Genomic DNA, 16,184 nt, shown 5'->3' on the forward strand with positions numbered 1-16,184 from the left:
CATGGCAATGTGGCGGAGCCCTACATGGTCCCAGCCAGGAGTAAAGTAGGACCCCACGGTAGGCCCTGATCGCGCGCCAGGCCACCTTGGGGGTGTCCCGTCCACCCCCCCCCCCCACTTACCTTCCAGGTCCCGCCGTGTGAGAGGTGAGCAATCCACGGCGGCGGGACTGGGCCAAACAAGTCGGCCACTCGGCCCATCGGGGCCCGGTAAATCGCCAGGGGAGGACGCGGTCAACAGCCCCCGACCGGCACAGTGGGAATTCTGCCGGTGCCCGAATAACGGCACCAGAGAATAGGGAAGCCAGCATCGGGGCGACGGGGCGGGATTCCTGCCTCCTCCTGGAGATTCGCCGACCCGCTGCAGGATCTGAGAATCCCGGCCAAGGAGTCACAAATCGCTGTGTTTGACGAAAGCTTGCTGGGGCAGACATTCCGTCTGCCCATCCATTGTGTTGGCTTGGCTGGAATGTTTACACAATGCAAGGATTGTTATATTCCAGGGGTTTGATGTGGTATCCTTTTTTTCATGTTTAAACGAATCAGACTTCCCGAAGTACCATTATGTGATCAGTTGCGGATATTTTAATCAGTCCAGCAATTGCTCATTTTGAAAAGCAGATTATTTAAATCAGAGAACATGAAAATTAAATAGATGAAGATTTTTAAAATGAATTTTTGGCATGACAATCAGCAAATTCTGATCACATGCAAGGTCTGCTTGAAAATGGGAATAGGAAGGCATAGTTTGGTCATACAGTATCATAGCAAAATACTAAATCATTGCTACTTGGGAATCACAGACATCTCAAAAGTCTGGCAGTGAGGTGGCTGAACTCAACATATTAAAATCTCATGGAGGGATTTTAGGTGTTTAACAATTTTAAAGCTTCAAGATGCAATGCCAGTTGCCTTTATTTTCAAGTGATTGTAAGGACATTGTTAAGTGCTGCATCAGACAATGGACTAAACCCAATTGCAATGTCTTTCCAATCCACTTTAATCTTTATTCGTATGGGAAAATAATTATTGAAAGAGCTTGTTATGCTAATGTAATAGGCAACATAAATTAGAAAAATACAGCTTTCATCGAAAAATTGTTCTTCCAACATCCATCATTTTATGCAATATATTATTCTAATTGAGGGCATTTTAGCAAATTTGTAATCCATTGAATTGCGCCTACTCTGCCCCTTTATTTTCCCAAGAATTCTGAATTGTGGAATTTCTTATCTCTCCGAATTCCCTCTCCATTACATGTTACTGTGCATCAATTGTGGTTAACAGTCTGCAGATGGAGGACAATGATTGGGCCATTACTTGAGCACATATAAAGAGAGCTTTATTGATAAGTGTGGTAAGGGTTTTGTTGGGAGGTATATTATTGTAATGCTTCACTCTGGGGATAAATCCAAACTAATTGTCTCTGGTTTCATCCTTCAATTGGTTATCAGGAGTATAACGTCATAAACTATAAATTTGTAAGATAATCAATCATAGAATTTAAAGTGCAGAAGGAGGCCATTCAGCCCATCGAGTCTGCATCGGCCCATGGAAAGGTCACCATACCTAATCCCTCATCACCATCCTATCCCCGCAACCCAGCTCCATCTAACCTTTTTAGGCACTAAGGGCAATTAGTATGGCCAATCCACCTAACCTGCACATCTTTGGATTGTGGGAGGAAACTGGAGCACCCGGAGGAAACCCACATAGCCACGGGGAGAACATGCAGACTCCGCACAGACAAGTGACCCAAGCTGGAAATCGAACCTGGGACTCTGGAGTGTGAAGCAACTGTGCTAACCACTGTGCTACCGTGCCACCCACATAATCGATTCATCTCAACTATGCTCCTATGCATTTCAGTTTGGATGCTTTGCCTCATGAATAGTACAAATGTTTACTTCATCATGTGACATTCTCTGAATGTCTACAACGTCTGTAGCTGGTTCAACTTGCTACTTGGTCACTTCAATTTTGCAAAATGTCCCAGAGACGCAATGAAAATACTGGTCTGGATGAGGATCTAATCAATAACAAAAACATTTGCCAGAACAAGTCACATTTCCTAAACGATAAGCCTTGGCCCTTATCCTGGCTTTCTCACTTTCAACAATGTTCAAATTAATTCAACCTAAGTTACAAAGCACCCCAACAGCACAATCTACTTTCCTTTTCAATTTACTGTGAGGTTTCTCTTACTGGATGATTAACTTTTGGGTGATCCTGGTGTTTCTTTTTCAGTTCATCAAATCGAGCCTCCTCCTGTTTCCTCCTTTCTTCATCTAATGTTTTCAAATACTCCTTTCTCTCATGTTCCTTCAGCATCTCATATTGTTTAAATTCTTCATGCCGTTCTTGGTCATAATTTTCCAGATCACTGGTGGCCTGTATGCATTAAAAATAACAAACTAATTTATACGAATCCAAACACAACAGCCTCAAAGTTCTTTGCGATACCTGGAATAAGGGGAAAAGGTGGAAATGGAAACACTGGTTTCCAGAGCACAAGCAGAATGGTCTGCAACATAAGTGTTCCATTAATCAATGCTTTGAAGGTTTAGATTCATTTTTTTTTATAAATGTTTTTTTTGAGTTTTCATATTTTATATATGACAGATTACAAATTATTAGAGAGGAAAAAAAGAAAACACAGAAATTTAACATGAATATTTACAGGTAAGCATCTTCATAACAACAATTGTGGCCGCCCCCTTTAGCCAGCATACATATTTTACATTCCCCAGTATGGCCGAGGCACATGTTTATAGGCATTTATTTATAGTTTGGTTTTGGGCCTTGGCTTGCCATCAAACCCCCATAACGAGCCCGTAACCCCCCCCCCCCCCCCCCCCCCCCCCGGCTACCTTCCCCCGATTCCCGTCCATTTTCCCGATTCTTGGCCACCCGACTATTCTTCCTCTTGTACGTTGGCCACAAACAGGTCCCGGAATAGTTGCATGAATGGCTCCCACGTTCTGTGGAAGCCGTCGTCCGACCCTCGGATGGCGAATTTGATTTTCTCCATTTGGAGAGATTCAGAGAGGTCGGACAGCCAGTCTGCAGCTCTGGGTGGTGCTGCTGACCGCCAGCCAAACAGGATTCTACGGCGGGCGATCAGGGAGGCAAAGGCAAGGGCGTCCGCCCTCCTCCCCAGGAATAGATCTGGCTGGTCTGAAACCCCGAAGACTGCCACTATCGGGCATGGCTCCACCCTCACCCCCACCACTTTGGACATAGCCTCGAAGAAGGCGGTCCAGTACTCCACAAGTCTGGGGCAAGACCAGAACATGTGGGCGTGGTTGGCCGGGCCTCTTTGGCACCGCTCACATCTGTCCTCCACCTCCGGGAAGAACCTACTCATACGGTTTCTCGTTAAGTGGGCTCTATGTACCACTTTTAGTTGCGTCTGGCTGAGCCTTGCGCACATGGAGGTGGAGTTGACCCTATGCAGTGCTTCGCTCCAGAGTCCCCACCCTATCTCCATCCCCAGGTCGTCCTCCCATTTCCTTCTTGTTGTGTCCAGTACGGTGTCGTCCCTATCTACCAGTCGGCCATACATGTCACTACAGTTCCCTTTCTCTAGGATACTTGCGTCCAGTAGGTCTTCCAGTAGTGTCTGTCGTGGCGGTTGTGGGTACGTCCTTGTCTCCTTTCGTAGGAAGTTTTTGAGCTGCAGGTACCGTAGCTCGTTCCCCCCAGCTAGCTGAAATTTCTCTGTCAGTTCGTCCAGTGTTGCGATCCTGTCGTCCGTGTATAGGTCCCTGACTGTCAGTGTCCCCCCGTCCTGTCTCCACCTTTTGAAGGTGGCGTCAGTCAGTGCTGGTTTGAACCTATGGTTGTTGCAGATGGGAGCCTTGTCCGACATTTTGTACAGGCCAAATTGCTGCCGCAGTTGGTTCCAGGATTGGAGGGTGGCTGTCACCACTGGGCTGCTGGAGTGTTTTTTGGGTGGGGATGGGAGTTCTGCCGTGGCGAGGGCCCGGAGGGAGGTTCCCATGCAGGAGGCCTCCTCCGCACGTACCCACTCGGCTTCTGGCTCCTGGATCCATCCCCTTACTCGCTCGGCTGTTGCCGCCCAGTGGTAGAATTGTAGATTCGGGAGGCCTAGCCCCCCCCCTGGTTTTTGTTTTTTGTAGGACCTTCTTTGGGATCCTAGCATTTTTACCCCCCCCCCCCCATACGAACGCCATGATAAGCTTGTCCAGCGCTTTGAAAAAGGCCTTGGGGATGTAGATCGGAATGGATCTAAACAGGAAGAGGAACCTGGGCAGTACGTTCATTTTGATCGTCTGGACTCTCCCCGCGAGGGAGAGCGGGAGTGTGTTCCATCTTTGCAGGTCCTTTTTAACTTCCTCCGTCAGGCTGGTGAGGTTCCATTTGTGGATCCCTTTCCAGTCATGGGCTATTTGGATCCCCAGGTAGCGGAATTTATGTTGGGCTTGTTTGAGCGGCAGCCCCTTTAGTGCTTCCCCCCCCCCCCCCCCCCCCCGCCCCCCCGCCCTTGCGGGTGTACTGGGAAGATCTCACTTTTGCTCATGTTGGGTTTGTAGCCCGAGAAGGCTCCAAACTCTTTCAGGAGCGCGATGATTCCGTCCATGCTGCTCTGTGGGTCCGAGATATAGAGGAGCAGATCATCCGCATAGAGTGAGACTCTGTGCTCTCTACCTCCCCTTCGGATCCCCCTCCAATTTTTTGCTGCCCTGAGCGCAATTGCTAGCGGTTCGATTGCTAGTGCGAACAGCAGCGGGGACAGTGGGCATCCTTGTCTGGTGCCCCTGTGCAGCTGGAAATATTGGGAGTCGGTATTGTTGGTCCGTACACTCGCCATGGGAGCATTGTATAGGAGCTTTACCCAAGCGGTGAACCCTGTTTCAAGCCCGAACCGCTCCAGTACCTCTATGAGGTATTTCCATTCGACTCTGTCGAAGGCCTTTTCTGCGTCCAGGGAGACGATCACCTCTTGTGTTCTCTCCCCGGAGGGGGTCATTATCACGTTCAGCAGGCGCCTGATGTTCGCGGTAAGCTGTCTACCTTTGACGAAGCCCGTCTGGTCCTCTGTGACCACCTCAGGTACAGAAGGTTTAGATTCATAAGTGCACATTGCACAGCACGTAATGACCACTTACAGTTTTAATCAATAGTTCTAAATCTTCGGGCTCAAAGCTATGGGGGTTTTGGTGATTGAGGTGCTCGAATTGTTTCAACAAAGCATGATGGTCGATCCCTGCATCTGAAAACGGTAAAAAAAAAAGAGGAGATTAATGCGCAAACCACCCATGTTTAATGTTTTCTTTTAAATGACTTTGTCACTGATGGCAATACTTTCTCCGAAACAATGACACAGAGTGCATTTACAACATATTAAGTAAATAGATCTAAATCAAGATAAAATTGTACCCAGAAGAGTCAGCTTATTTGGACCACAGACAATAGTCTGTGCTGGAAGGCATGTGCCCATTCCAAATTCAATCAACATGCCACTAGTTCAGTAAGTTCATTTCCACTGAATCTTCTGTTCAAAATCAGTTAAGAATAAATTGATTTGAGATCTCCTCTGCCCTCTGGCTGTTAAGATTCATAATTACACGGAGTTTATGAAGAGGCTGTTGCCGGCCATCCCGGACTTGGATTCTTATCGGCTGATTATGGAGGGGGATTTTAATTGTGTGCTTGATCCCAGACTGGACGTCGTGCCCCAAATCCCTGAAGATTTCAAGATTGGAGAAGGAGCTGCTTGGATTCCTGGAGCAGATGGGGAGGTGGGGGCACCTCCAATGGAGATGTTTAACGATTCGTTGTACCATGGAGAGTTTCCGAACACACTGGCACAGACTTCCATCTCTCTAATCCTGAAGCAGTACAAGGATCCAGAGGAGTGTGGGTATTTTCAGTCCATGTCTCTATTGAATGCCATCGCGACGCTATTGGCCAAGATGCTGACAACTTGCTTGGAGGAAGGTCTGCTGGGGGAGTTCCTGAGGACCAGGCTGTGTTTGTGAAGGGTCGACAATTGTCGGCCAATATAAGGAGGCTTTTGAACGCAATATCGTTGCCCCTGGCGGGGTCGGAGCTAGAGGTACTAATTTCTATGAACGCAGAGAAAGGGTTTGATTGGGTAGAATAGGGTATCGCTTGCAAGAGTTCAGGTCTGGACGCAGGTTAATTTCTTGGATCAGACTGTTGTATAAAGCCCCCACAGCGAGCGTTCATACTAACGCACTAAGCTTGGGGTACTTTTTATTATAGGGGAACAAGGTAGAGGTGTTCACTTTCCCCACTACTTTTTACACTGGCAATTGAGCCACTGGCTATAGCACAAAGGTCATCGACGGAGTGGAAGGGTATGGAGAGGCGAGGTATGGAGCACCGTGTATCCCTGTACGTGGATGATTTGCTGTTGTACGTAACTGATCCTCTCTCCAGTGTGCAAAGGATTGTGAAGGTTTTGAGCAAGTTTGGCTCCTTTTCTGGGTGTAAACTCAATGTGAGGAAAAGTGATGTGCTTCCAGTGAGCCCTCAGGAACAGGGAGAGGGTCTGAAGAAATTGCCGTTTCGGCTGGCTAGGTTGAGCTTCAGATATTTAGGAATACAGGTGGCTCAGGACTGAGCATTTTTGCATAAACTGAATTTGGCCGGTCTGGTCGAGAGATTTGAAAGCATGGGATGCTCTGTCACCATCGTTGGCAGGGCAGGTTCAAATGGTGAAAATAACAGTCTTTCCAAAAACAGATCCTTCCTGATCTTTCTACCTAAATCCTTTTTTGGGAAGATTAATCAGCTGATTTCGGCTTTTGTTTGGGCAGGAAAGACATCTTGGGTTTGGAGAACGTTTTTGCAGTGGGGCAGGCTGTTGGCGGGGGAGAAGGGAGGGGGGGGGGGGGGGGGGGGGGTGGTTGGCATTGCCAAAATTGATGAACTACTACTGTGAGGTGAATATTGAGAAGGTTTGGAAATGGGTCGTGGGAGGAAGCGTTTTTTGGGGGTGGACAGAGGAAGTTTCCTGTACAGGGTGGTGTTTGAGGGCATTGGTACTGGCTCCTCTTCCATTCTCACCAGTCAGGTACTCTACGAGCCCGATGGTGATAGCCTCATTTTGTAATCAGTTCAGGCAACATTTTAAGCGGGATTGGACTCGACGTACAAGGTCTGGCAACTGGAGGTTTAGGGATTTATTTGTGGAGGGTCGATTTGCAGGGCTGGAAGAACTGCTGGAAAAATGTTAGCTCTCGAGGGGGAAATGGGTTCATATCTCTACAGTTGAGGAACTTTGTGCGGAAGGAGCTGGCAACATTTCCTTGGTTGCCACCCCCCTCATTGATGGGCAAGGTAGTGACTGAGGAGGAGAGGGGAGGGGAAGATTTTGGATATCTATGAGCATTTGATGGAGATGGCCTACTTGGAGTAGATAGAGAAAGTGGGAGGAAGAGTTGGGTGGTGCATTGGGGGCGGGGGGGGGGGGGGGGGGGGGGGGGGGGGGGGGGGGGGAATGCTGTGGAGCCTTACGCAAGGTAAACTCTACCTCCTCGTGTGCAAAACTGAGCCTGATCCTGTTTAAAGAATTGCACAAACCACATGTTAATGCCTTCTTTCCGGAGGCAGAGGACAGATGCGGCCGGTGTTCGCGGGGGCCGGAGAACCACTCACACATGTTTTGGTCCTGCCTGAAATTAGGGGGGCTCTGGAAGTCTTTTTTTGGAACAATGTCAGAGATTTTGGGGCGTAAGGGTATGAGATGTGCTGTGGGTGCAGGAGGGGAAAAAGGATGATGTATTGGCCTTCACCTCCCTGATAGCCCGGAGGATTGTGCTAGGGTAGCGGGGCTTCGGAGCTGCCTAAGACGACAGTGTGGGTGGGGGTTCCGTCGGAGTTTCTGAACGTGGAGAAAATAGGGGGGGGGGGGGGGGGGGGGGTGTGCGATGCGATGCGATTCTCCGAGCCCCACGCCGGGCCAGAGAATCGGAGCAACCAAGCCCCGATGCCAGCGCACGATTCTCTGAGGTGCGGTGAATGGCCGCCATTTGTGCTAGCGCATTTGGCGCGCGCCGGCAGCGGGCCGCTGGAATCGGCGGGGCCGATGATTCTCCGGCCCGGATGGGCCGAATGGCCGCTCCGACACGACATAGTCCCGCCGGCACTGTTCACCCCTGGTTGCTGACGGCGGGGACTCTGCGCAAACACTCGGGGAGCGGCCTGTGGGGGGCCCTCCGATGGGGTCTAGCCCGCGATCGGGGTCCACCAATCGGCGGGCCGGCCTCTTACACACCCCCCCCCCCCGGGATTATTTATCGGCCCCTGAACACTGACCCCATGTTGGGTATGGGCCAGCGCACACAAGTTCCCCGCGCATGCGCAGGATTGAGCTGGCCCAACTGCGCATGCGCAGGATTGAGCTGGCCCAACTGCGCATGCACGAGACCCAAGGTGCCGCGCTTTTTACGCGGTGCCGGGTCTCCAACGCCGCGCTGAGGCCCCGGCCCCGCAAATTGCACCACGCCCCTGCCAGCCTCACGGAGGCCCCAGAATATGGGTCTGGGAATGGGCGCAGACGCCGGAGTAAAATACTCCGGTTTTTACTCCGGCATCGGCACTCAAGACTCCTGTTGGGAGAATCCCTCCCAAAGTACGCCATTAGGGGGTTGGAGGAGGGGTTCGTATTCAAAGTGGATGCTGTTCATCTCCTTCAAGAGTTGCAGTCGTCATCAAATAGCGGGGGGGGGGGGGGGGGGGGGATATGGGGTGGGTTGGAGGGCTGCTTGTTTATTATGAAAATTGTATGAAGTTGAATGAATGTATTGTGTATCATAAAATGGATAATGCCCTGAACAAAAAAAAATATATATATATATATATATATATTTTTTTTTTAAAGATTCGTAATTATTTGGCCAAACCCATCCGCCATGACAAACCAGGCACATATCAATCACCTACCCACAGTAACATCTTCTGTGTCAAATTTCTGAATACCTTTGTTTAATAATAAAAAGCTGGTCATGTACATGTATTAAAAGATGGGATCACCAATGAACCAAGGATGGTTTAACTACTGTACATGTTCCATTGTGAGTCACTGAAGGCCTATAAAAATCTTCAGCTTTCCTTAAACCTGGAGTTCTTTTGGAGTCAGGATCAAAAGAATCAATAACAGTTGCACCTCAGGAATAATCAAGGTAATATTGTTTATTTCACTATATGTCTACCACTTGGATACATTGGTCAAACACAATAATTGCAACTATATTTGGTGTCCGATTCAAATTGTCTCACAAATGGAAATGGTTCTGCAGGACATCAAATCGTTGCTAAATCTATTTAGAGAGTACACTTACCAGGAATTTATATTCTAGCTTGAATGTTCTTAACTAATAAAGTCTAACATAACAGGAAACAAGGTAACAATCTGTTTCTGTACAGTACCTTTACCTTGTTGTGCATCTATTTTGGCTTTAATAAGCATTCGTAGCCGGGACACCTCCTGCCTTTTCAATTCATCCAATTTGGTTCTTACAAGATGACTCACTAAGTTCAGTTCTTTAGCCAGTTTTCCACTCTTCATTAAAAGAAAATAAAGATTAAAATTAACAGAACTATCAAAATAATCAATTTAATATCACAGGAATCACAAAATCTTTGCTGATAGAAGCAATTCAGCCTCTCTATCTTCCCATAAAAAATTACAATCTCCCACATGACCCACCCATCACCAACACTCTTCACAACATTCAATGGCTTGGTATTTGGAAGAAAATTAATTCTAAACCAATAGTCCCACAATCTATCCCAGACACCACCAGTCAGATTAAGCTAATTTGCAGTATATTGTCAATGAGGAGTCCTGAAAAAGAGTGTGAAAAATAGTCTATTTCCTACTCATTGCTAGGAAATACAACTAAGCAACAGTCCAAGTCCCAGCCTGGACCATTTTGAGATGCCGGCTCCTTTCTGGGCCGGTTTTTATCTCGGGGAATTAACGAGCATGCAGTCGGGCCTCCGGCTGTTGTGAGGCTGGGTTGGGGGGCACTTAGCATGTCGGGGATATTGTTTTTGTATCGATTATCAGTGACCGTTCCCTGGCGAGGCCATCGTCCGAGAACTTGGATGCCAGAGTCTCCATGTCAGAACCCGAATACTCCACTTCATGCATCTCATGTCCCCAGGCCCCCTTGAGCCCAGCTGGCAGTGGGATTTATTCAGAAGCTGGATCCCTGCTCCAGAGGTGCTCTGGTGCTTCCGCACAGTCCATTCCCGTGTTTTTAATGGAGTATGATACCACTCCAGTCTGTTCCACCATGGTCCCTGGAATCCACTAGGCTCTGTCTCTGAAGTTTCAGGCATACACTGCACCTTCCAGTCGGAAACCTCTGACCTGCCTCCATCTACTTCGGTACTGCCTCTGAAGGTCTCATCACAGTTTTGCTTTCCCACTAATACAAAATGTTCAGCCGGTGCCACTCCCATCATAACACGCGGTGTGGTCCAGTAGCTGAACAAAAAGCATGCAACCTCATCTCGTAGTAGGTGGCCTTTGCAGTGATGGATGGCATTCAATGGATGTCTAGCCATTTGGAATGAGCATCCGCTATCAGCAAGAACATAGAGTATTGAAATGGTCCAACAAAATTTGCATGTGGGTGCACCAAAGGCCTGCCTGGCCATTCCCATGGGTGGAGTGGTGCGGCTGGCGAGAGCTACTGTTGCTCCTGGCATGTTGTGCATTGCTGGGCCAGTCACTCAATCTCACTATCCAGACCTGGCCACCATACCTAGCTCCTGGCTAGAATTTTCATTTTTCACACCCTCAGGTGTCCAGCGTGTAGAATAGAGTCTGGACTCTCTGCCCTGGCTCGGAATCACAACGCAAGCTCCTCGCAGGAGGATGCCATCCGCCACGTTGAGCTCTTGCTGCTTGACCTCAAAAGCCCGCAGCTCTTTTGGCAGTTTGCTGGCCCCTGTGTAAGACGATGTGACGCAACTTTGCCAATACCGGGCGGCATGGTGCCGCAGTGGTTAGCACTGATGCCTTGCGGCGCTAAGGACCCAGGTTCAATCCTGGCCCCGGGTCACTGTCTGTGTGGTGTTTCCACATTCTCCTCATGTCTGCGTGGGTCTCACCGCCACAACCCAAAGATGTGCAGGTTAGGTACATTGGCCAGGCTAAATTGCCCCTTAATTGGAAAAAAAGAATTTGGTACTCAAAATTTTTTTTTTTTTTTAAACGTTGCCAATATTGGGTCTTTCTATGTCCAATCGCATATTTGTGAAGCAGTGACCAGCAAGTTATCCAATTTAAGGTCGATACGACCTAGTCAGTCCTTGGTGGAGATGGTGAACATGTCATTAATGGGAGCCAGCTCAGAGTGTCCGCATTCTCGACCTGCCAGCCCGGGTGATGCTCAAACTGGTATGGCCATAGCAATAGGATCCATCACTGTATCCAAAACTATTGGCAGAATCAGCTTGTCCTCTCTAAACAATGACTTGTGGTCCGTTATGATAGTGAACCGATGCCCATATATATACTGGCGAAATTGCTTCACTGCAAAGACGATGGTCAGGCCTTCTTTCTCAAACTGGGCATAGTTGTGCTCCCCAGAGTCCTCTCGGCCATATTCAATCAGCATCTTTGGACAATGACCAATTTCATTGGGTCTTAATGTTTATCATGAGTGCCACCAATTTCTCAAACGGCTCGGAGTACGGGGCCACAGGGTAGGTTAGGCCTTTATGACGTTGAAAGTGGGGGCCCCACAGGCCATCAAAAGAATTACCTTCTGGTGGTCTTCCCCAGAGATAGCGGTCGCCCTGAAACAAAAAGCGTATCGTTTTGCATACGGAGCCCAGTCTTCCACATTCGCATCAAATGCATCGAGTCCATCAAAGAGCAACATTTTGAAAACATTGCAAACCTTGTTCCTTTGCATTAAGAAACCTAGCCAGAGTGGCCAGCAGTACCATCTGTAGTTCTGTTTTATCCTCTTCACCAATGCTGTAGTCGATGAAGCGTCCGAAAAAGGAGTCAAACCTGCAGCTTACAGACAGCCCATCATCCAAACAGGACACCTGGAACAGCTTTGGTCCCCTTATCTATGAAAGGATATACTGGCATTGGAGGCGGTCCAGAGAAGGTTCACTAGGTTGATCCTGGGTACGGAGGGATTTTCTTACAAGAAGAGGTTGAGCAGTTTGGGCATGTACTGGTACGATCCCAGTTAATGTTACTATTGGACAAGAAGGTCCCAGAGTTGAACCGTGGCTCAAAAGACCCTAACTTCTACATTTTCTTTTAGAAAACATGGATGAACAAAGTCACAGGACTGACAATCAGCTTTTAACAACTGAAAAAAATCATTAAACATGAAAGGTTTGATTATAATACACTACTCCTTCACCCCACCTGTGCTTTCACAAATGCACGTAGAGTTTAAGGATCATGTAAGTGTCAAGATATATCTTGTGCCATAATGTTCGCAGTAAATAAACAGTCCCTGTATACCAAAGGGCCAACTGTGGTCAGATACCCCCCCCCCCCCTCTTCTGAAACCAATTGGTAGTTATGAACTTCTATCAATTTCTTCTCCGATCCTGCCAGATGATCATTACACTGTTAACCAATTTGCCTCGCTGACTTCCACACGGGTACTTCCCAAACTCCATTCTCGAAACATACATCTTAGAATCTTCTTCCAAACTATGCTTTCCCTCAGTTGTTTTCAACAATGATCCACTTCCAGGATTTTCAACTCTCCTTTCAGTATTCCTCGGTCTTGAATTTCCACATTTGGAAGCTTGAATGCACAATCTTTCATGTACCCAACCCACCAATAGAACACTACTGCACTACAGTGGCTGCATTAAGATGTCACCAAACATTTTATTTACCTTGGACCTCTAGATACCCATTTTAAACCAGGTTACTGCAGCTTTCTCTAACTTGGAGCATTTCCCCTGCCTTTTGCTTGAATTCCAATGAACAGTACCTTGTTCAAATTACAGTTCCTTTTGTCCCTTTAACTTCAATTTTCCTGGGCACTCTCTTTTCATTCCTTGCATCCCACAGCCATCTATTCTATAGTTTCTGGGACTTGCTTTCTTCCCATTACTCCAGTGCCCTTATTCTCCTTCTGGCCGAGCTGCTGGAGTGGTTTCCTCTCCAGCTACTATTGCCTTGGGTCCAGTTAAAACTAAGATCAAAAGGTCTTTCAAACTTAAAGGTGGCCCCTGGTTGCTAAGCAACAGATCAGTCATTCTGTAAGCTTGATTTGTTTTTTATGTCGTAAACTCTCAAATCACAATGCAGACAAGTATGAAATGAAACTAAACCCTGATACATGCAAATCCCTTTGTTTAACATAAATCTAACTAGAGTTTTGTCCTTTCTTACATAGAAATACAAAATTAAAGTCACATAAATAGAACATAGAACATAGAACGATACAGCGCAGTACAGGCCCTTCGGCCCTCGATGTTGCACCGACATGGAAAAAATCTAAAGCCCATCTAACCTACACTATAGAACATAGAACGATAATCTATACCTTTTTTCTAATATCCAACAATATAAACATAAATTACTCTAAACTACCACTACTTCTGACAGTACTCATTGGAGTTCAGAAGAATGAGAAGCGACCTTCTTGAGGGGACTTGACAGGGTAGATGTTGGGAGGTTGTTTCGCCTTGTGGGAGCTTAGGACCAGAGGGCATAATCTCAGAGTAAGGGGTGGCCCATATTAAGACAGAGATGAGGAAGAAATTCTTCTCACAGGGTAGTAAATCTGTGCAATTCTTTGCCGCAGAGGGCTCTAGGGGCTGGGTCGTTAAGTATGTTCAAGGAGGTACTAGACAGACTGTTAATCATAAGGGAATCGAGGATTAGGAATAAGGTGGAAAAGTGGAGTTGAGGATTATCATATCAGATCAGTCATGATCTCATCGAATGGTGGAGTAGACATGATGGGCCAAATGACTGACTTCTGCTCCAATGCCTGATGATCAGCACAAGAAAGCTCTCTCTTACGCCAAAAATATATGTTTAGTCTCGGATTATTGTCACAAATCACCCCCCCCCCCCCCCCATATCAACCAAAGAAATTCACAGTTGGACCAAAAGAATTGGTTAATTTTACAAATGGCAGGGGCAGCGCGGTAGCACAGTGGTTACCACTGCTGCCTCACGGTGCCGAGGTCCCACGTTCGATCCCGGCTCTGGGTCACTGTCCGTGTGGAGTTTGCACATTCTCCCAGCGTTTGCGTGGGTTTCACCCCAACAACCCAAAGATGTGCAGTGTGCGCCACACTAAATTGCCTCTTAATTGGAAAAAATGAATTGGGTACTCTAAATTTTTTTTTTTTTAATTTTACAAATGGTTTCATTTACACACCACAAACCAGAATGAAAATGAAGGACAGGATATGACCCCTCAAAGAGCAAATCACATATTTTGTATGGTGGAAGGGAGGAAGCTTCTTTGTTCACTGGAAATATTACAAAATGTCTCAGTCTGCCCAGTACAAACTGTAGATCGTTCAAAATGGATTAGTTTGATATATTAAAATATTTCCAAATCTTTTGCCAACATAAGTATCAAAACACATTATCCATTCATTCCTTGCTTCCTTTCGCAATCCTAAACATGTCTATATATTAGAGTGGGGTGTTGCTTACACCAGGGCCAGGATTTTCCACTCTCAATCGCATCAGGCGGGTTCAGCAGCGGGAACAGTCAAATCACCTTTCACATCAATGTAAACATGTGATGCAATTTGTCCCCTACCCCCTTCAGTGACGGGGCACAGCGCCAGACATTCAGTATTGGAAACATTAATATAGCATTATCAGGCCCCTGATACCCAAATCATCCTTACCCCCCCCCACCACTGTCAGAGAATCCATCTGCATGGCATGAGGCCAGAATGGTGTAAAATCCAACTGACCTTCCACAGCCTGTAGCTGATGGACAGAGCTCAGGTAGAGGGGAGTTAAGCACAGGCACTTGCAAGACCAAAAGTCATTATAAGCAAAAGAGTGATTGGCGATTAAGGCTTAGAGTGAGTTAGGATATGGATAGCAGAGCTTTGTGTGCACGGTTGTTGACAAGACGAGAGGATCGGATCGGCAGGTGAACACAGGAACTGCCGAGGCTGGAGGTAACAAAGGCACAGGTGAGGGTTTTAGGAGCAGTTACAGTGAGGCTGAAGCAGTTGATGGGTGATATTGGAGGTGAAAGAAAGGAATCTTGGCGTGGATAGGATATAAAAAGGGGAAATATTTCAAATCGCACATCAAGGTAGTGAACAATCTATTTAGTCTCATCCAATTCCCAGAAAGCAAGATGGAATCGAAATGTAGGAAACAAGAGATTGTGGCAGGGGTTGAAGACAATGGCTTTGATCATCCCAATATTTAACGGAGGACTATACAGCTCATTGGACAAATAGCGTGACAACGCAGATATTGTGGGATCAGAGATGGTGTTGAGAGAGAGCTAGACATTATGCAGAACTGAAGGTTGACTTTTTTTAATGCTGTTGCAAAGACACAGCATGCAAATAAGAAATAGAAGGGGACCAAGTATAGATTCTTGGTGGAATTCAGAGGTAACAGTGCAAAAACAGGAAAGACGCAATTGCAGTTGAGTGACTGGCTGTGTTGTTATAAATGGGCAGCATGGTAGCACAGCGGTTAGCACAGTTGCTTCACAGCTCCAGGGTCCCAGGGTCGAGTCCCGGCTTGGGTCACTATCTGTGCGCAGTCTGCACGTTCTCCCCGAGTCTACGTGGGTTTTCTCCGACTGCTCTCGTTTTCCTTCCACAGTCCAAAGATGTTCATGTTAGGTGGATTGGCCATGAGAAATTGCCCTTAGTGTCCAAAAAGGTTAGGTGGGGTTACTGAGTTACAGGGATAGGGTAACGGCTAGGGATGAAGTAGGGTGCTCTTTCCAAGAGCTGGTGCAGACTCAATGGGCCGAATGGCCTCCTTCTGCACTGTAAATTCTATGATTCTATGAAATAAGAATTCTGCTTTGGCAGCATACCTTTATATCTTCTATATTTGCTGACTGAAGATTGTCACGGAAATGCTGGTCTGTTTCCAACACATCAATTACTTCACGGAGGTAGCGATCATAATACAACCCAGTGTCCTGCAGAAAATTGATGAGGAAAATGAGAACATGATCG

The 16,184-nt window shown here is 47.1% G+C and overlaps 1 protein-coding gene across 5 annotated transcripts in view; it reads right to left on the bottom strand.

The window, feature by feature from the left end:
- The window catches only part of LOC119971847 (nucleobindin-2-like), an 82,176-nt gene that overhangs the window by 32,315 nt on the left and 33,677 nt on the right, over positions 1–16,184 (bottom strand). For 3 of the 5 annotated variants that reach the window (XM_038808057.1, XM_038808056.1, XM_038808059.1), the window contains exons 3-6: positions 16,040–16,147; positions 9,423–9,555; positions 5,132–5,235; positions 2,205–2,390 (exon numbers count right to left, since the gene is read on the bottom strand). In XM_038808057.1, the coding sequence (XP_038663985.1) occupies positions 2,205–2,390; positions 5,132–5,235; positions 9,423–9,555; positions 16,040–16,147 (531 nt within the window). The remainder of the gene's footprint in view (positions 1–2,204; positions 2,391–5,131; positions 5,236–9,422; positions 9,556–16,039; positions 16,148–16,184) is intronic. The other 2 variants (XM_038808058.1, XM_038808061.1) reach the window with 1 other exon arrangement.

This window comes from Scyliorhinus canicula, chromosome 9 (genome assembly GCF_902713615.1).
Source record: "Scyliorhinus canicula chromosome 9, sScyCan1.1, whole genome shotgun sequence".
Lineage (NCBI taxonomy): Eukaryota > Metazoa > Chordata > Chondrichthyes > Carcharhiniformes > Scyliorhinidae > Scyliorhinus > Scyliorhinus canicula.